The sequence below is a fragment of the Acomys russatus genome, chromosome 17 (assembly GCF_903995435.1).
Source record: "Acomys russatus chromosome 17, mAcoRus1.1, whole genome shotgun sequence".
Taxonomy (NCBI): Eukaryota; Metazoa; Chordata; class Mammalia; order Rodentia; family Muridae; genus Acomys; species Acomys russatus.
In genome coordinates this window covers 42,251,395-42,272,156 of record NC_067153.1, presented here as the reverse complement: position 1 = coordinate 42,272,156, position 20,762 = coordinate 42,251,395, and the positions used below count along the sequence as shown (strand labels likewise).

General features: G+C 53.3%; 1 protein-coding gene across 6 annotated transcripts in view; it reads left to right on the top strand.

The window, feature by feature from the left end:
- Csnk1e (casein kinase 1 epsilon) overlaps window positions 1–20,762 on the top strand; it is a 38,896-nt gene extending 18,134 nt beyond the window's left edge. For 3 of the 6 annotated variants that reach the window (XM_051159982.1, XM_051159984.1, XM_051159983.1), the window contains exons 3-11: window positions 9,543–9,653; window positions 10,105–10,253; window positions 13,520–13,748; window positions 14,320–14,490; window positions 15,050–15,198; window positions 18,270–18,330; window positions 19,064–19,256; window positions 19,378–19,517; window positions 20,214–20,277. In XM_051159982.1, the coding sequence (XP_051015939.1) occupies window positions 9,543–9,653; window positions 10,105–10,253; window positions 13,520–13,748; window positions 14,320–14,490; window positions 15,050–15,198; window positions 18,270–18,330; window positions 19,064–19,256; window positions 19,378–19,517; window positions 20,214–20,230 (1,220 nt within the window). In that variant the 3' untranslated portion in view covers window positions 20,231–20,277. Of the gene's footprint in view, window positions 1–9,542; window positions 9,654–10,104; window positions 10,254–13,519; window positions 13,749–14,319; window positions 14,491–15,049; window positions 15,199–15,788; window positions 15,893–15,991; window positions 17,729–18,269; window positions 18,331–19,063; window positions 19,257–19,377; window positions 19,518–20,213; window positions 20,278–20,733 lie in introns of those variants that run through there. The other 3 variants (XM_051159980.1, XM_051159985.1, XM_051159986.1) reach the window with 3 other exon arrangements.

The window sequence follows — 20,762 nt, the reverse complement described above, 5'->3', positions numbered from 1 at the left end:
GGCCCATTGGGGCAGCTCTGGAGATGAGGATAAGAGGAGAGCCTGGGGTTTTGGGATGTGGGGGGCAGAACTTCGCTCTGGTCACGTGGCATGGCCTGCAGGCCTCCAGGGTCATCCCAGGTCCAGAAGGAGGTTCAGGTGATCTGGGGATGCCGCTCACAGCTGGGTAGGCGGGGCTCAGGAGGCTGCAATGGTAGACGGGAGATATATTTAGCAGATTTCCAGCTGCAACTGACCTGGGTCTCTATCGGGACATGGGAAAGCCCTGGCTGGGTTGGCATCTGCACCCCTGGCAGAAGGATAGATAGGAAAGGCTTCAGCCATCCTGGACCCCTGGGGAGGCTCCCAGGAAGTCCAGGCCTCTCCCTTAGATGTGGCTTTCTGGAGTGATGCCTGGGCCTGCTTTGGAATGTCACACGGAGGGTCTCATCCCCCTGGGAGTTCCCTGTACCCTGGATGTGCTTCCTTTTGGACATCTGAGTGTGCCTTGATGTCACTTAGAGCAGATTTCTGACATCTCAGCCTCCAGTGAGGGAGAAATGAGCACCCCCTCCCCCAGTGTTGCTTTCCTAGCTCTGCCATACGCCTTATTGAGTGTTGTTGGCCTGGAGGGGAGAGTTAGCTTCGTAACTGCACAGATGGAGTTGGTAGTCTTGAAGCTGCTATAATGGGATGGCAGGCAAGCCTCCTATGCCATCCTTGGCGCTGCCCCTCTGCCCTCAGGAGTAGGACCCAGCTACCTCTTGTTTTCCTCCTCAGAGAATGAAAATGAATCACTTCTGCCCTGGGCAGAGAAAATGGACAAGTCAGAACACCGTAGTCATTAATCAGTCCATTTGCTCCCCACCCCCCCCCCCCCCCCCCCGCTACAGCTCAGAGTTCCTGTTCCTCAGAATTCATTCCTTCGAGTATGAATTCTGCCACTCAGCAAGCCTCAGAGGCAATGGGTAAGGGGTGCCCAGGCCTTCCTAGCTCTTATCTGCAGGCCCCTTTCTGAACACTGTCATCCTCAAGGCCACCCCAGAACTTCTGATGGCAGAAGATCCAGCATGGCTAAAGTGATGACTGGGGATTGCTCTAGAAAACTAGCTGGGGTGGCCCTAGCCGCCACAGCTCCGCTGAGCGCAAGGGTAGAGGACAGAATGGGAGACGGCCATACCTAGATTCCAGACCTTATCTTGGACAGCTGCCCTGGGACCTCAGTGCCCCCACCCATCTGTGCCCCCAGGTGACCAGGCACTGTTGCAAGACACAAGCAAAGCAGCCACCAAGCACAGTGTTGTGTCTCATATCAAGTAGGTCACTGTACCTTGGTGTTTGTGGAGTATGGTGGTGTATGCCTGTAGGGCCAGCTACTCTGGAGGCTGAGGCACAAAGATTGCCTGAGCCCATCGCAGTGTAGTGAGATAACTCAGTGAGAAGAATAAGCCATATGAGATCAGGGTGTTTTCTGGGATCTCTCATTCCTTTTAGGAGGGGCTGGTATAAGCTTGTGTCTGCTCCCTGACACACCCCACCCCAAAATGTGGCCTGTCCACGGTGGCTATCCAGTGAAGGCTTGAGACATGAAGAGCAAGGAAAGGGGGCATAGGCTGTAAAAGCCTTGATGTGCTAGGATAAGAGAGAGTAGGGATTTGGGAATTGGTGGTCCAGTTTCTGGTTCTTGGTGGTCCTTATTTACTGTGTGATCTGGGCTGTCCTTCTCTCTGAGCCTGAAATAGGTGTGAGGAATCCTTTCTCCCCACCCCCACCCCGTGTGTGTGTGTGTGTGTGTGCGCGTGTGTGTGTGTGCGCGCGCGCGCGCATGCAGCTCTTGAGACATGGTCATCTACCAGCTATTAGACAGCAGCCTGTGCTGGCCCCTCTTCTGCAGAAAGGATGTAAAAGCTTGTGGATGGAAAGGCACAGCCCAAGGCCAGAGGCCCTGGTTCCTGTGGTCTACCTCCCTAGGGGCAGGACTTCCTGTTTATCTGTGGTGTCCCCTGGATTATGATAACCGCCGGGTCAAGATTTACCCCATCTTTGTCAGCTCTGGAATAAGTTGACCCTGGGTCTTTTCCTTTTGCTAGCTGTAAGCTCTGGTTTCCTGCCAGCCTTGACTTCCCCATCTGAGATAGAGTTGTGAGAAGTCGGGCCGTGCTGTGTGAACCCCTTGCCTGTGCAGGCATGGGCGCTTGTGCCTTTACACTGTGCCCACCTTCGGCTTGTTAGGAGCTGTTTCTTTCTATAAAGAACTCAGTCTTCTTGGGGCCTAAGAGGAGGGGAGCCTTTCCCCCCCCCCCCAGTCCAGCTTTGACTAGGTGCATCTATGTTGGGGGTCTATGTGGTGCAAACTTCATGCCTGCCCCATCCTAGACTCATATCTTGCTTGTGTGGGAACAGGCGTGGTTGAAGGTCCTTTTTGACTGGCCTTGCGGGCACACTGTTCAGCGTGCTGGCCACATTCTCGTCATGGTGTTAGGCCAGGGCCTGACTCCAGATGCCTCTACAGGTGGGGCCAGGCTAGGCTCCTACATCTAGCTTTCCAGGATTGGCTTCGAGGAAGTCTTGGGATGAGAAGATTGTGGGGGTGGTTGTGAGGCCCTTAGCCCTCCTTCGAGTCCATCCATAACTCTTTCTCTTTAGGATCTGAAGTTGACTGTGCATCCTGGGGAACTCTCTAGATCTGTTAAAGTGTGGGGAGGCTCTGGGCCTCAACCCTACAAGGGTTAGGGAGCAGGTGGTTATATATAGGGGTGGCCTTTAGTTTGTTTGAGACAGGTTCTCACTGCATGGGCCTAGCTGGTGTGGAACTCACTATATGGACCAGGATGGCCTTGTATTCAGAGATCTGACTGCCTCTGCCTCCCTATTCTGGGATTAAAGCTGCACATCACATGGGCACTGTTCACCCTTTCAATATGGGAGTCAGAGTTGGCTGCTGCTGGCTGGGCACACCCCTCCCCAAGTCTGCTTCTGCATAGGTGGCCATAGTGAGCTCAAGGGGCTGCTCACCCTCTGCCTCCCTCCAGCTTCTTGCCAGGTTTCTAATCCATCTGGAGCCAAGCAGGATCACACCTTCTCTATGTGCAAGGCTGCTTTGGGGACCAATCAATTTCTCCATTTTGGTGTTGTGTGGACCTGCGGACCAGGAAGCAGGTTATTTCTTCTGGCTTCCAAGCCTTCACATGGGTAGCCCCTCAGCCAGGCACCCATATCTGCCATCTGCCCTCTGTCACCCCCACAGAAGGTGAGCCGAGCCTCAGGACGGCCTGGCAGGCTCGGTGCGGTCCGCAGCTTTGTGCTTGGGAACTGGAATGGAGGAAGATGCAGAGGCGTTGGGAGACCTAGGAAAATCCTGGCTCTGCTCCAGCCAGTTCTGTCTGGCCTAGGCCAGTCACTTAGCCCCACTAAACCTTTTCTCAGGAGTTGGCAGGATTAAGGGAAGTCAGAGAAAAGACTGGCTGCCTCCTGATGGGCACCAGACTGCCAAAGGCCTGGCAGTTGGGGAGGGGGAGGGAGCAGAGGCCAGTGTCTGGGGCCTCAGAAGGCTTTGTTTAATAGCTTGGGTCTCGGGTCCCTAACCTGGGCAGTTGTGTAGCATATGGTCATTCAAGCTTTGATGTGTTGGGTTTTCCCTGTATCAAGCAGCGACAACTGTAGCACTGGCAGGGTGGTGTCAGAGTTCAAAGGGTTGGAGAGCCCCTGTCTCTGCTCCCTGCGTGACTGCTGAGTCACCCCGTGCTAGTAGAGACCAACTCTGCACTCTGCTTAGGCATGACCCCCTGCCACGGCCTCTCAGACTTCCCTTCGCTCCTCAAGTCCCTTCCCCGTCGCTTTCTTGTTACACCCACCGGCGATTCTTAATGAGGGTGGCTTTTGTCTCTTGCAGGGCATTTTGGCAAGTTCTGAAGACACTTCTGATTATTACAACATGGGAGTGGGGGTGTGATGTTGGCATCCAGTCTGGAGAAGCCAAGGATATTGCTAAAACCCCCTGACAGTGTAGAAAGAGTTTCCTAACTCAAATATCACGACTGTTGAGATTGGGACCCACAGCTGGGTGACCAAGTTCTTAGCCCCTCGGATCTCAGCTCTTACCTTTACTGTCACCTTTCTTCAGCTGTCCCTGGTCCTCCTGCACCAGACCCCTCAGCTGCACCCTTCCTGCCTTTGCACAGTCCATGTCCCCGGTGTGTCTGGCAAAGCTCCGTCCTGTCCCAGGAGCTCGACAAACAGCCTTCTCTCTAGGGAAATGCTCCCTCACCCGGACTCCATGTTCTCCCTCTTCCTTTGCGCCCATGTGGACAGTTGTCTCTCCTGGCACCTCATTCATCCATCTCTGGCTGGGATGGGTCGCTCAGTGGCCCTCACTGTGGAGTACTTGCTCACCAAGTTCAGCTAGCGGTTTGCAGGAGAGGCACCTGGGCTCAGAAGTAGATGAGAACCATCTCTCTAGCCTGTCTTAAAATAATAATAATAATAATAATAAGGTGGAAGCTGGGCGGTGATGGGGCACACCTTTAATCCCAGCAGAGACAGGTGGATCTCTGTGAGTTCCAGACTAGCCTGGTCTACAAAGTGAGTTCTAGGACAGTCAAGGCTACACAGAGAAACCCTGTCTCGGGAAAAAAAAAAGGGGGGTGTGTGGAGTGGGGTATGATTGAGGAAAATTGCCAACACCAACTTTGGCTTCTGAATAGATGTGTACAGCTATATGTACACACACACATACCATAATGATGATGATGATGTCGTCGTCCCATGTCCAGGAAGTGACAGGATCAGGACTTAGCACCAAGCAGCTTGGCTCTGTAGCAGACAGGCTTATGGTATGTAGCCAGACTGGATTCAAACTCATCAGCCTCCAGCCTCGGCCTCCCAAGTTCCATGCCATCACGCTTACTCACACCCTCCATGTTCTCCTGCTTTTGATGCCTGAGGCAAGACAGGGTACACCACAGCACTCCAGGTCCCTTTTTGTGCCATATCCTCATGACCCCACCCCCACCCAGAAAACTGTGGGCTCTATGGAATAATGACTGTTGATGTGTCAAAAGTACTTAATAGAGCCAGGCGTGGTGGCGCATGCCTTTAATCCCAGCAAAAACAAAAAACAAAAAACCGCTGGGCCTGGTGGCTCAGATTTGTAATCCTAGCACTGGGGATGCAGAAGCCGAGAGATAAGAACTTCTGGGGATTGCTGACCAGGCAGTCTAGCTGATTGGACAAGTGCCAAGCTTAGTGAGAGACCCTGTCTCAAAATATTTATTTATTTTTATTTTATGAGTCTGTGTGTTTTGCCTGCGGCTGCGCCTGTACACTCTGTGTGCAGTGCCTGTAGAGGCCAGAGAGGGCGCTAGATCACCCAGATCTGGAGTTACCAATGGCTGTGAGCTCCCATGTGGGTGTTGGGAGCGGAACTAGGGTCCTCTGGAAGAACAGCACATACTCCTAACATCTCAGCCATCTCTCTAGCCTCTGTCTTAAACAATAAGATGGAGAGCGGGTGAGGAAAATTCCAATACCAAGCCCTGGCAACACACAACTAATAGTAACAATATAATGTAACATAATAACAATAGCTTTAAATGTCTTTCTTTTGTTTTTTGGTTTTGGTTTGGTTTGGTTTTGGTTTTGGTTTTTGAGACAAGGTTTCCCTATTTAGCCTTGGCTGTCCTGGATTCACTTTTGTAGACCAGGCTGACCTCTAACTTACAGAGATCCGCCTGCCTCTGCTTCCTGAGTGCTGGGATTAAAGGTGTGGCACACGCTGGCTAGCTCTAAATTGTTTTGTTTTGTTTTGTTTTTGTTTTTTGAGACAGGGTTTCTGTGTGGAACACCGGTTACCATATAACAGGTGCTTTTATTTCATCGAAGTGTCCAGGCTAGGCAAGTCCATAAGCAGAAAGTGGTTGTGGTCACTGGGGGTGGGGGTGGGGGGCTAGAGGAAGAAAGTGGGGGGCACGGTTACTGAAAGGCATGGGTATTAAAGGCTGTAGCAGACACTTTCTCAGACTGACTGTGAGATGGGTTATATGACCCTGTGGACATCTAAACAAGAAACATTTTCACCGTGCCCATGACCGTATCTCATAGTTTACATATTACATTTCAACAAAAGCGACGCATGCTAAGGCATCCGTGAAGCGCCTCCCCAGGCAGCCATTCTTGTTTCTCGTCATGTGACTACCACCCAGCACAGAAGCTTCCCTGTCTGAGAGAGCAGGGAATACGTGATCTGTGCTTCGCGTTTTCGCTTCCTGTATCTTGGAGACCTTCCACTGTTACACAGAGCGAGCTTCCTCCTTCTCTCCCCGTTGTGCTCTGTTAGGGATCGGCTATTCTTTATTTAGCCGGTCCTGAAAGATGAACATGTGGGTGGCTTTCAAGCTTTTACTTAGTGCAAACACTCTATAGTGGACAGCCTCAGCCAGGCTCTTGCACCATACAAGGATGCTGGTAAACTGGGCTGGGGAGATGGCTCTGCAGTTGTGTACACACCAGATGGGGAGGCGGAGGCAGATGACTCTCTGAGTACCAGGTCAGGCAGGCTGCATAGCGAGACCCTGCCTTCAAAAAGAAAAGGTGCTGGAGCCGGGCGGTGGTGGGGCATGCCTTTAGTCCCAGCACTCAGGAGGCAGAGGCAGGTGGATTGCTGTGAGTTCGAGGCCAGCCTGGTGTACAAAGTGAGTCCAAGAAAGAAAGAAAGAAAGAAAGAAAAGGAAAGGTAAGGTATTGGGCAGTGGTGGTGCACACCTTTAATCCCAGCAGTTAGGTATCTGAGTCTGAGGCCAGCCTGGTCTATAGAGCAAGTTCCAGGATAGCCAGGGCTACACAGAGAAACCTGTCTGGAAACAGAAAAACAGTAACAGCAAAGAGAAAGAAAGGAAGAGAGAGAAAGAAAGGAAAAGTAGGAGTTCAAACTGCTCTTGCAGAGGACCTGAGTTTGGCTCTTGGTTCCCAGCACCTACAGTAGATGGCTCACAGCTGTCTGTGACTTCGACTTCAGGGAAATCCAATGCAATGCTCTGGCCTCTGTGGGTATTCAAATCCATATGTTGCTTCCCTACACACACACACACACAGACACACACACACACACACAAACACAATTTTTTGCAGGGGAGACAAGCTCTTTTTCCTATTTATTTGTTTATTTATTTATTCTCTTTACAGTCTTATCCTAGTCCCTTCCCTCCTCTCTTTCCAGTCCCGCCTTCATGCCCCCCCTTTCCCCATTTCCCCCTCTCTTTCTTCTTATAGAAGGAGAGGCCCCCAAGGGGCATCAAACCCACCCAGGCATCTCAAGTCACAGCAGGACTAAGCGCATCCTCTCCCACTGGGGCTGGACAAAGCAGTCTAGCTAGGGGAAAGGGATCCAGAGGCAGGCAGCAGCGTCAGAGAGAGCCCCTACTCCCATTGTTAGGGGACTCACATGACTGCACATCTGCTACATATATGTAGGGGGGTCTAGGTGATGGGGAGGTCATTTTATGTAGCCCTGGCTGGCCTAGAACTTGCTATGTAGATCAGGTTGGCATTGAACTCCCAGAGATCCACCTACCTCTGCCTCCAGAGTGCTGGGGTTGAAGGTGTGCTCCACCACACCTGGCAAAAATTAAAATCTTAAAAAAAAAGTAAAGAATGGTGGTCAACTTCCTAATGTAGCCAGCTGTTGTGGCTGTGCTAGGTGAAGCCGGCTTCACAAGTCTGTCCTTGTGGCTGCACTCTCCCCTGTGGGCACTTGTCAGTTCACGTCCTCCATCTCGTTTCCCCTGAAGTCTTTCCTGTCCGTTAGCTGTTTGCCTGTGATAAGAATTGTGTGTTTTTCTTTCAACCTTATTTCTGGTGCTTTGGCCAGTGTGAAGGGGTTTTGAATATTTTTGAAGGAGGGGGAACCTTTGACATTCCCCCCCCCACCCCTTTATCTTTATTTGTGTATTTGTATGCTTGTGTGCATGGAGATTAGAGGACAGCTTTTTGAAGTACTTCCTTCCTTCTGTGTAGGTTCTGGGGATTGAACTCAGGTCATGAGGCTTGCCAGCCATCACCTTTACCTCCTGAGTCATCTTGCCATCTCCTTGAGGAACACCCCCTTCTCTCTCCCTTTAACAACACTTTAATATAAGTGTTTGATTTCCTTTTTGTTTGCTGTCACGTCTTGATTTCTTCTGTGTGTATGTGTGTGGGCACATGTGTGCCGTGGTGTATGGCTAGAGGTCAGTAATCTCCACCTGAGGCAGAATGGTCACAAGTTCTGGGCCAACCTGGGTTACATAGTGAGAACTCAGCCAGTGTGCAGTTGTGTGGCTCTTACTGCTGTGCTGTCCCCAGCTAAGTCTCAAACTTCCGTTATTCCTATGAGTAGCTGCTGCCTCTAGCTCCCAGCCCGCTGCAGCTGCAAACCTGCTTCCAGCCTCTGGCTTGCCTCTCAACCCTCTCCTCCTCCACCTCCACACAGGAGGTCTTCTCCTCCACACAGCCCCTAGTAACTACAGTTCTCCCAACTTCTATAAGAATCCACTTCTGACCCATCCTCTCCCTCCTTCCCTCCCTTCCAAACAGGGTCTTACTCCATAGCCCAGGCTAGTAATCATTATGTAGCCCAGGCTGGCTCATGTGTAAACCTAGCTGACTTTGAACTTGGCTCATCCTCTTGCTTCAGCCTCCTCAGAGTTGGGGTTACAGGTGTGAGCCACCGCACCACGTCCATTTTGCCTCGTGACCCCTTGAGGCACAGCCCCAGGCTGAGAGCTAGGCCTTGGAGTGTGTAATTTCCTAAGTAATGCATCGTGCTTCCAGCTGTGAGAAACCAGGAAAGGGGGCGGGCTGGAGCAGTGATGCAGACAGGCCCCCTCACGCCTGGCCTCAGAAGCCAGGAGAGCTGGGTTCACTGTCTTCCCATCTATATATAATGGGGTGGAGAACCTAAAGAGAAGGTTCTAGGGTCGAATTTGGGCCTGCCTTTGCTGCAGAGTGAGGAATTGGTCCGTTCCTTACTGAACTACCCTTTGTTCAGAGTTATGGGGCATCCCTGGTTTCTCCAGTCCTCCCTGGGCTCCCGGGCATCCCTGGCTTCTCCAGTCCTCCCTGGGCTCCCAGACCCTCCTCTTCTCTGGGACCCTTGAGACCCAACACACCCACTGACCTGCCAATCTCTAGGGTTAAGTTCTGTTCCCTAGTGATCTGCAAAGCCTTTTGTGAGTCACCGTCCATTCCCCAACCCCGACAGGTGTCAGTCTGTCTGGGTGCACCTGACCTGTGGCCTCTAAGCAGCTTAGGGTGTGTCGTCTCCTTCCCTTCCATCTCCTTCACATACACCACTCAGAAAGAAAGCCTCTGGAGTTCCCAGTGGTACCCCCACCCCACACACACACCCTGGTTTTTTCTGTGAACAGCCACCCCTGGCTCCCCCCCCCCCCCCGGCCTCATGGAGAGCCTACTGATGCCCAGACAGCCTCAGGCCTGAGTTCCAGCAACCTCTAGTGCTGAGTAGGTGGGGGGAACCACGTAGTCCCCTGAGACTGACCCTGGTCCTCTGCCTCCTCTGACACTGGCAGGTGCCAACATTGCCTCTGGCGAAGAAGTAGCCATCAAGCTCGAATGTGTGAAGACGAAGCACCCGCAGCTGCACATTGAGAGCAAGTTCTACAAGATGATGCAAGGAGGAGGTGAGGCTGGACCAGGGCTGGGAGACAGAGGGAGGTGGAGAAGGAAAGGGATGGGGTGGGGGTATGGGAGGCTGGGGGTCCTGGTGGGGGTAGGGGAGGCTGATGGTCCTGGTGGGGGTATGGGAGGCTGAGGGTCCTGGTGGGGGTAGGGGAGGCTAGTGGTCCTGGTGGGGGTAGGGGAGGCTGGGGGTCCTGGTGGGGGTACGGGAGGCTAGTGGTCCTGGTTGGGGGTTAGGGAAGGCTGATGGTCCTGGTGGGGGTTAGGGAAGGCTGATGGTCCTGGTGGGGGTTAGGGAAGGCTGATGGTCCTGGTGGGGGTTAGGGAAGGCTGATGGTCCTGGTGGGGGTTAGGGGAGGCTGGTGGTCCTGGTTGAGAGCAGGAAGAAGACAGTACTGAGGATGTGGGTGGGGAGTGCTAACCCCTGACCAACTCTCCTTTCCGTGGGCCCAGTGGGCATCCCGTCCATCAAATGGTGCGGGGCCGAGGGTGACTACAATGTGATGGTCATGGAGCTGCTGGGGCCCAGTCTGGAGGACCTCTTCAACTTCTGTTCCCGAAAGTTCAGCCTCAAGACGGTGCTGTTGCTGGCCGACCAGATGGTGAGTCCCCACCCTTGCCGTTGTCCGGGTGACGTTCCCTCTGTGTGAGCCACTGCTCTGTCAACCACTCCGTCACTTGGCTCTGTATACCAACCCTGCGTGTCACCTCCAGAGGTTGGACCTGTTCAGGAGCCGGGGACACTGGCTGCGCATGGTGGAACCCAGAGGGTACTGCTGTGACATGGAGATTCCAGGCTCAATTCCAAACCAGCTGCATTGAGTGCTTTTCTCTTACTGTTGATTAAACATGTAGCCAAAGCAACGTATGGAAGAAAGAATTGGTTTTTGCCTTAAGGGTCCAGAGAGGAAGCCCATTAACAGCAGGGAAGGTATGATGGCAGGAGCAGAGAGATCACGCCAAATCACGAGCATGGAGCATAGAGTAAACTGGAAGTTTATTCACACCCTCCCCCACCCCCACCCCCCCCGTGGTCTTTTTCCAGTAATGCTGCCCCCCCCCACAACCTCTCTAAACAGTGTCACCAATTAGAAACCAAGTGTTTAAAGTCTGTGTGCCTTTGAAAGACCTGCCCGTTTAAATGGCCATACCTGCTGAGTGACCCTCCTGCCAGGCCTGTGGCTGCTGTCCTGGGTATTGCCAAGCTCTATCTCAGTGCCTGGTCTGAAGGGAATACTAAGTCGCCTGAGCGTCAGCCACCTGGTTTGCATCATGGAGATTGATTTAGCATGCTGCGCAGTGCCTGGGCCAGGGCCAGGGCCAGTGTCAGGTCCTATGGCTCTTGATAGGGAAAGCTCTCTCTGAAAGGTGAAACCAGGCCGCACACCCTCTAGGAGTTCAAGCCCACTCTTTGGTATGTCCACCCTTATCTTAGGTTAGGGATACTGTGGCTGTGGTGAAACACCGTGACCAACAGCAAACTGGGGAGGAAAGGGTTAGTTTGTCTTACATATCCTGAGTCCCAGTCCATTGGGGAAAGCCATGGTGAGATCTCAAAACAGGGCAGAGACCTGGAGGCAGCGCTGATGCAAAAGCTATGGAGGGGTGCTGCCTGCCGGATTGCTCCTCATGGCTTGCTCAGCCTGCTCTCTTACAGAACCCAGGACCTCCAACCCAGGGATAGCACCACCTACAATGGGTTGGGCTTTCCCACATCAATTACTAAGTAAGAAAATGTCCTACGGGCTTGCCTACAGCCCAATCTTATGGAAGCATTTTCTCAATGGAGGCTCTCTCCTCTCAAATGACTAACTTGTGTCAAGCTGACAAAACTAGCTGGTACAACCTCTTCTCTGAGCATCCCTATTTCTGGTAGGACCTTGCCTAAATTTGTGTTAAAATTTTTTGTAGCCAGGCGGTGATGCACACCTTTAATCCCAGCACTTGGGAAGCAGAGGCAGGTGGATCTCTGATTTTGAGCTCACCCTTCCAGGGCACCCAGGGCCACACACATAAACCCTGTCTTGAAAAGCCAAAAAAGGCCAGGTAGTGCGTGCCTGTAATCCCAGGACTTGGGAGGCAGAGGCAGGTGGATCTCTGTGAGTTCGAGGCCAGCCTGGTCTACAGAGGGAGTCTAGGACAGTCAGGGCTACACAGAGAAACCCTGTCTCAAAAAGCCAAAAAAAAAAAAAGAGAGAGAGAGAGAAAGCAAGCAAGCAAGCAAACAAAGAAAAGCTGGGCGGTGGTGACACACACTTTTAATCCCAGCACTTTGGAGGTAGAGGCAGGTGGATCGCTATGAGTTTGAGGCCAGCCTGGTCTACAAAGCGAGTCCAGGACAGCCAAGGCTACACAGAGAAACCCTGTCTTGAAAACAAAACAAAACAAAAAAGAAAAGCAAAAAAAATTTTTAGTTACGTGTGTGTGTGTGTGTCTGTGTGTGTGTGTGTGTGTGTGTGAGAGAGAGAGAGAGAGAGAGAGACAGACAGACAGACAGACAGACAGACAGACAGACATGGGTGTGTCTATGCTGGTGCTTGCTGAGGCCAGAGGTATCAGTCAGATCCTGAGCTGGAGTTAGAAGCAGTTGTGAACTAACCGATGTGGGTGCTGGAGACTGTTGGTATCTCAGCATAAAACCTTTTTAATGATTTTTTTTTTGGCTTGGTTCGTTTTTAAAAAACAACAACAGTGAACATCCAAAGTCAGAACTAGGTCGTAGTAGCTCATGTCAATAATCTCAGTGCTCATGAGGTTGAGGCTGGAGGTTTGCCAGGGGTTTGGAGACAGCCTGTGATACTTAGTAAGACTCTTGCCTCAAAGATAAAAACCAGAGCTGGGAATGTTGCTTTTGTGATTCTCAGGAGGCCCTCCCTGCCTTCAATCCGCAGTATGATTTAAAAAAAAAAAAATCACCAAAGCTTACACATACATGCAAACCTGTGCACACGTATGCAAATAACTGCATGATGCCCGGGGCCGGCAAGATGTCTGAGTGATGCAGCCGCTTGTTGCCAAGCCTGAGTTTGATCCTTGGTACCCACAAGGACGGAACTGACCTATGCAGAGTGCTGTCTAACTCCACGCACTTGTCTTGGCATCCACGTCCACAGGCAGACGCAAACACAAATAAATAATAATAAGTCTTAGAAATCTGTACCTGCCATGGAAGATGTAGATCTTGCTGCAGGCGTTAGGTCTTGGTCTGCAGCTGCCGTGCGTTTTTAACACGCACGTATGCACACAGAGGAGAACGGGTCAAGTTCTCACGGGGTGAAACCCAAAAGTCTCCTTGAGGCACCAGCCACGCTGAGACATGAGGCCTGCGTCGTCAGCATAACCTGCCAGAAGATACTTCATATGCGTGCCTTGTTAATTTGAACTTTAAAAATTCTCTTGTCTCAGACAGGGTTTCACTCCTTGAGTGGGTGGCGATCACTCACTAATTAAAAAAATATTTTTATATATATATATACATACACACATACATACACACACACACATATCTCATAAAGGAGAGTGTGCTGTGTGTCTACCTCGCTTTTGGTGGTGTTTGGAAGCCGAGTGATAACGAGGAAACGCCTTGTGCCCCATCTCTCTTGCTCTGCTCCGCGTCTGGTTGACTCTGTCTCTGGTGGCCTGCATCCTGTGCAGGTCGACCCGGCTGCCTTTGTGCCTACCTCTTGATGGTGATCCTGCCCTTTGCGCATTCTGTCTCTCATGTTTTGTGAACTCCTTCGAAGTCTGTCCTCATTGCTCATGGAAGTCTGGCCACTTTTAGGCCTTTCTCCCCGGCCAGGGCAGGAGCCACATGTACATTTGTCATCTCTGTGTTGAGTGACTTGCTGTCTCCTCGCTCCCTCCTCAGATCAGCCGCATCGAGTACATCCACTCCAAGAACTTCATCCACCGGGATGTGAAACCCGACAACTTCCTCATGGGCCTGGGGAAGAAAGGCAACCTGGTCTACATCATTGACTTTGGCCTGGCCAAGAAATACCGTGATGCCCGAACCCACCAGCATATCCCCTACCGGGAAAACAAGAATCTGACTGGCACTGCCCGTTATGCCTCCATCAACACCCACCTGGGCATTGGTGAGTAAGTTGGGCCTGAGCAAACACGCTGTGACTACTGGCCAGGATGGGCCTATGTCCCTCCCTGGGTGGATACCCCAGCAATTTTTCTGGAGAGCCTCACTGAGATGATCCCCACTCTATCTGGCCCAGGCCTGGACATGTACCATATGGACCCTTTTATAAGCAGAGCTGTGTGTTTTGTTTACCGCAGTCTGCTTGAGTGGGTGGCAGTATTTCCCCACTTGTAGATGCAAGCTCAGAGGTCTAACATGGCTGTTTAAGGGCGTGCAGCTTAATGAAGTCCAGCCCTGTCTCACGCCGTCCTGTGAGCCCTAAGCACAAGAAAAGCTGGGCCAGGGGGTGGTGGGTGCCCACACACAGTTGTTGAGTGAAATAGCACCTGGGCTGGAAAAACTGGTTGGAACAGACATAAGAAAGCTCTGCCTCAGGCGGTCTGGAGGAGGAGGACGAGGATGGGTAGCAGTTGTAACAGGGTGTCCGGGAGCCATCGGGCACTGAGGAGAGGGGAGGGCAGGCACATGGTGATAAGTGCAGTCTGACTGGCCCCTTGACCTCCTGACCTGTGCAGAGCAAAGTCGTCGAGATGACCTGGAGAGCCTGGGCTATGTGCTCATGTACTTCAACCTGGGCTCCCTGCCCTGGCAGGGCCTCAAAGCAGCTACCAAGCGTCAGAAGTATGAACGGATCAGTGAGAAGAAGATGTCAACGCCCATTGAGGTCCTCTGCAAAGGCTACCCCTGTGAGTAGCTGGAGGCATGGTATTTCCTTCTAAGGGCAAGCTGGGGCCATCCATGCCTAGATGGGGTTACCCCTGATCTTGGCATCAGGATGTTTATGACAGACTCTCACTGAGATCTCACTGCCTAGGAGCTAAGATGCCTGAGCCCCCCCCCCCAATACCCCACACCCAGCTCTTACATACCAGGTGTCCCCTAGCCCCATTTCCTGCCTTCTCCGGAAGGTCCACCCTTAGCCTGGATGATTTGAGGAAATGCAAGCTGCCTTCTTTTGGCTTAGGTCATGAGGGGACCTTGTATCCCATTGGGCTTTTGAACAGCCTTTGAGTTTATGGCAGTTGTTGGCCTGGTGGCTATGACCCCAGAGTGCTCCGTCAGACAAGTGGCAGGCTGTGCACCCAGCCCCTTAACACCTCTGTTTGAGAGTGGCCTGGACTCATCCTGCCCCTCTTAGATTGACACTGTTTCAGGGACAGTAGGTACCTGGGACAGTGGTGGCTGCTGAGGCTCCCAGTGAGGGTGAGCCTCACAGTGGCCTCTTCTGTCCTTGTGACCCACCAGCTGAGTTCTCAACATACCTCAACTTCTGCCGCTCCCTGCGGTTCGATGACAAGCCTGACTACTCCTACCTGCGCCAGCTCTTCCGCAATCTCTTTCACCGGCAGGGTTTCTCCTATGACTACGTGTTCGACTGGAACATGCTCAAATTCGTGAGTCACCGGCAGTCCAAGGCGGGCTTGGGGGACTGGACAGGGCAGGCCCTGACTCATAAGGCCAGAGTGACCTGGTGGGGTGCGGGGCTTCCATTAAATGGGAGATATGAGCTGGACAGTGTGAGTGACCTCACAGGGGTCCCAGAACCCCTCATCTCCAGCCACCTTGGCATAGGCAGGACGTGTCGCCATGGGGGGCAGGGCCCTGGGAAGGGGCCACCTTCTGTCAGGTGGGGAAGGACCTGGCCTGGCCTCCAGTCCCTCTTGTGTAGCTGTAGCACGTGGATGGCTCTGGCTGGACCCTCTGCAGCCCTGATAGCTGTCTGCACTCTGCTGCTTCTCTTGTGCGTATCCCAGGCGATGGCGGCCCTTTCTGAGGCCTCCATGGCCAGCCTGGACCCCGTCAGAGTGGCGTCTTTGTTCCTGGTTATAGGACCCTGGGTCTTACTAGGCAGTTGTTCTGTCTCCCTCTTCTAAGGGTCCTGGGAGTGGGGAGGGGAGGAGTAGAGAGACACATTCACCAATCATGCCTCAAGCGCTGGAGTCCGTGAAATTGTGTGTCTTGTTTCACATCTCTTCTGGAAAAGGGGGCTTCCTCGAGCCAGGCTCAGCCCCGAGACAACGAAGCTCTGGCATCACCCTGCCCCCGCCCTTGGCCTTGCGCTGGGCCCACGTACTCACCCACTTACTGGTAAGGATCGTCTTGCAAAGCCTGACCCTTCCAAGATTTGTAACTTACCCAGCAAGCATGCAGGCTTAGCCTCAGCTATGCTCTCTCTGTCCTTTCCAGGTGCCCGGCGCCCCTGGGCACCCAAGGACCCCCAGATAGGCCGGTGGAGGAGGTGGAGCAACTGCCCCCCCAAAGATACTGGCCCATGGTCTGGACTCCAGGCCCCCAGTTCTGACACCGCCAGGGTGTCTCAGCCCATCTCGGCCAAGCTTGAGGAAGCATCCTACTGGATGGCGGGGGTGACACCCTGTTCCAAAGAGGTTCAGTGGAAAGGGAGTGACAAAAAGTCCCTGCATGGGATTTTCAAGAATGAACCAGCTGCGTGAGGGCTAAGACAAGCCTGAAGAAGGGACAGGGACGCTGCCTAGGAGGGGCTTGGTGGCATGTCTCAGGCCCTAGTTCCGTCTAGACCCCGTCATTGGCCTCTGTACTGATTCTGAGTTCATTAAACACTTCCCTTCCCTCTGTCCTTGTGTGCCTCTCTTTTCACAGAGTGGCCCTTGGCCCACTCCATCCAGTGTTAAGAACGAACATAGGCCTTGTCCTCCTGACACCAAGATGAGCACACTGATTCGGAGCTTCTCTTCTTTCTGGGCCCCAGTCAGAGCCCCGGGGACTTTGGGGCACAAAGTCTTATCTCTGGGCCTGGAGTTAAAGGTGGGCAACGAGGCTCCTTCCAGCTCAGGGCATGTTAGTCAAGGGCCTGGGCCTGCTGCTAGCTCTTCTAATCACAGGATGGTCAAGGCCTTTGTCACCAGACATATGCTACAGAAAATTGGACAAGTCTGGTTTGGAGATGGGCTTTGGCCCTTTGTCTCAGCGAAGCTCAGAGGATGGATTTTGAGTTCTCTAGTTGTAGGCAGCCCACTGTAGTAGCCTCTGGTGGGGTAGTGCTGACTTTCCACTTATTCAGACTGTTGGAAATGGACGCTGGCCCCTCAAGTCATCCACCAGATTTCATTCAGAAGCCACAAGTGGCTGCCACATCCAGAGTGGCAAATGTGAACATTTGTCATCCTGGGAGGCTCTATGGACAGCTGCCGTAGATGTTTACCTCACAGTGCTCCTTGTGTGACTGGCCAACTGACAGAATTTCAAACTGGCCCAGATGCACACTTCCTGCCCCATTGCTGGGACCATGATCCCCTCCCCGCAGTCTTCTTGGAAGTAGATTCTAGAGTTCAAAGCTGGGCAGCCTTTGCCTCCGCCGTGTGTGACCCATCACCACACTACCAGCTTTATTGCCAAGGACATCTGCAGGACACACAGTGGTAACTTTCACAAGTCATCACCCAAAGACCAGGCCTTCCTGCAGAGCAATAAGCAAGCCATCACCAGTACCCTGCAGACAGGGCTCCGTGAGCAACAGACTGGAAAGATCCACTTGACCTTGGAATGACCTCCCATGTTCCACCCCAGGGGACTGGAATCCCCAGATGCTTGAATCCAGGGATGCCTCTCTGAGAAAACAGCCACTGTTCTAGCCAGGAGGAGACTCCACCCAGCCAAGGTCAGAGGTCGGTACGGCGGAGCCAGAGGCTTATACGGCATTGACACTGACATTTGTGGTGTTTTCTTGTGGGCAAATAAAGGCCATGAGAACTCTCTGCTGTGCATTTTTTGATGCGTCCATCACACTGGGTAGATGCCTGTGGGGCCAAGTCTGGCCTGAGCCTGCTGGAGGTGCTGAGACCCCAGCCATCCACCTGGTAGAGCTGTGCACCCCTAACTGAAGGGCTTAGTCTCATGGAGCTTCAGTTTCTCTAAGAGACTGAAGTGTTGCTGCGGCAGGAGGGACTGTGAGTGCAACAGGGCTCTGTTTCTCTCCAGTTGGGCTGCATTTTGGATGAACCAGGCAGCCAGTGAGTGGGCGGAACTCTGGCGGTCCTGAGCCTTGGTTTCTGAGCAGAGGACTGGGGGTGTCCAAGGCAGGTCTCTGAACAGTGTCCTTTTGAGGGACAGAATGGGACTCAGTGGCAGGACTGTGTTTATCCCCAGAACTGTATGAGCTTTGTAACTCTGGGCAGGTCACAAGGCTCTGGCCAGGCCAAGTGAGGACAAAAGATGTAACCATTTCCCCTTCAGAGGGGCCTCAGACAGGGTTAACAATGCTAGCTGTGGGGGTGAGGTGGGGCTGCGCCTGCCTGGCTTGGCTCCTCTCCCATAGGACTCTGAATCAAGCCACTCAGTCCAGGGGTCCCTGAAGACCGCTCCCTCCACACTTCCCAGAGCAACAGGGCTTCTTAGCCAGTACCTGGGAAGATGCGGGTTTGCAGAGCCCATACCCTACAGCCCACGAGCAGGCTCCCAACTCAGCCTGTAGCTCTCTCCTCCACAGATGCGGCCCCCCTTCCGCCAGCCCCCTGCCCTTCCCTGTGGACGGCCCCAGGACCAGCTAGGTAACTCAGCCAGGCGCTGCTCCCACATTGTTTCTTTCTGGTCCTTTCTTTCTTCCTATTGGACTCGGGGTGGCAGCTTATAGGACAGGCCCCCTGGGGGCCCTAGGCACCTTTTCTAGCTTTGCCTGAGGACTGCTTTCCTCCATGAATCCTCTAGACTTCTTCCTTTCTCCTCTGGCTTCCAGGCAACAGTATTAATGGGGTCCCCTAGGTCTCCTGGCTGTCACCCCCATATAGTAGGAATAATGGCTAGGCCCAGGAGCCGGGGAAAGGCGGTCCCGTGATTGGGCACCAGGGAACCCTGGGACAGTACTTGCTCTGTCTTCATTGGAGTTGTGACTCTGAGCCTACCCTCTCTTCTCCGGTTATGGCCTATCTGTCAGCTAGTTGGGCCTGTGAATGTCCTTCCTGCTTGGTTGAGAACATAGAGGGGGCCAGGTTGGAAGGGCCGAGAGGTACCCTTGGTCATCGTGAAGATATCAGCCAGGACAGGCTGAGCTCTCTCGTGCTTTTCCACCATGGCAGCTCCTCCTCCTAGGTGTTGGGTGGCTTGGTCCCTGTGCACTGTGGTAGAGGGTAATCTCCAGCCCTTCTTGGAGTGTAGGAACTAGGTGGACTAGCTTTTGTAAGCCGTCCACACACCTCTCCCTCCTGCTCTGTCTTGCTGAGGTTCTGGGTTGCATTTGTAGCACCCTCACAGGGCTGACTAGAATCCCCTCTCATGTCCCTGTAGGGTGCAGCCCGGAATCCCGAGGATGTAGACCGGGAACGGCGAGAACACGAACGGGAAGAAAGGATGGGGCAGTTGCGGGGGTCCGCGACCAGAGCCCTGCCCCCTGGCCCACCTACAGGGGCTACTGCCAACCGACTACGAAGTGCAGCCGAGCCTGTGACTTCCACCCCAGCCTCCCGCATCCAACAAGCTGGTCAGTAAGGATCTTGGGCCATGGGCTGGACCTGTGTGTGTCGGGGGGGGGGGGGGGGGGGGAGGTTAGGGGGCTGGCTGCTTGTGCTCACACTGAGGGTGGCTCCCTGCCCTCCCTCCAGGCAATACTTCTCCCAGAGCGATCTCACGGGCCGACCGGGAGAGGAAGGTGAGCATGCGGCTCCACAGAGGTGCACCTGCCAACGTCTCCTCCTCAGACCTCACTGGGCGGCAAGAGGTCTCCCGGATTGCAGCCTCACAGGTGAGCTACCTGGATCTTCCTGATGTCGGTTGACACCTCCTTTCCTCCCCTGGCTCTGATCACCCTGGAGCCCTCTTTTGTTGAGCAAAGTGAGAAACTGAGGCAGTGAGCAGTAGCACACACCACCAGGACCCAGTCTGGTCAGTAGGGATCTTGGGCCTCTTGTTCCTCTTGGGGGGTGGGGGGGCTCAGAAAAGTCACTTGCACTCCTTGCCACGAGGAAGCTCTCAGCCGTTCCTATCAGTACTGGTAACAGCAAGGGATGGGGGAGAGAAAGAGGTCCTGTCTGGTAGCCCCATTCAATGGCCACATCTAGACTCTACCCGCCCCGGGATGTGGTGACACATGCCGTTAATTCCAGCACTAGGGAGGCAGGGCAGATCTCTGAGTTTGAGGCCAGCCTGGTCTACAGCTTCAGGAGGGCCAGGGCTACACAGAGAACCCTGTCTTTGAGAGACAAAATAACAAACAGAAAAAGTAGATGTACCCCAACTCAGACCTGGGATTAAACCATTCTTGACCTCCAAGGAACGCTCCAGCTATAAAGCCAAGGGCAGCCTCAGGCCCCTGAGATCACACAGCCTGCCCTCAGACTGAGTGGCCTCCTGTGATGGAGCTTGACTTTGGCCACCTCCTTAAGGACTTGTCTTGAAACATCCCCCTATCTTTCTTCTCCCCGCCCCCCACCACCTGAAGACAAGCGTGCCATTTGACCATCTTGGGAAATGAGGAGAGCCACCACGGACCAGTGTTTGCTTAGGTAAGTGCTCGTCGTGTCTGATGCTGCGGGCCCTAGGGGGAGGGAAACAAGTGGTACCATGGACTTCCGCTTCCCCCCTATCCAGGCTATGGTTTCTTCCAAGCATTGCAGAATCTGTACATAGTAAAAGTTCCTGGAAACCCTATTTCAGCCTTGGTTCTTCTGACCAGGCTATTGGCCATCATGTGGGCTTCCGGGACTTTAGCCGACCTCTGCCCTTTGGCTGCAGAGTTCCCCTACAGACAGCTAGTCCGTTCAGGCACACAGGTGGCTGGGATGGCAGCTCAGCCCATCAGGCCGGAGGGACACATTGGTTCCCCCTCTTGGGACAGTGGAGCCTTGTGTGCTGGGCCTGAAACCAGACCCTGGGTTCTAAGAGGAACAAGAAGGGGACCTGGTGGCTGGGTAGATGGAGGCAGCCAGACACCTGACCTGATGTGTTTATTTCTCTTATAGTGTCTTCACTGCATTTTCTTTTTTTTTTT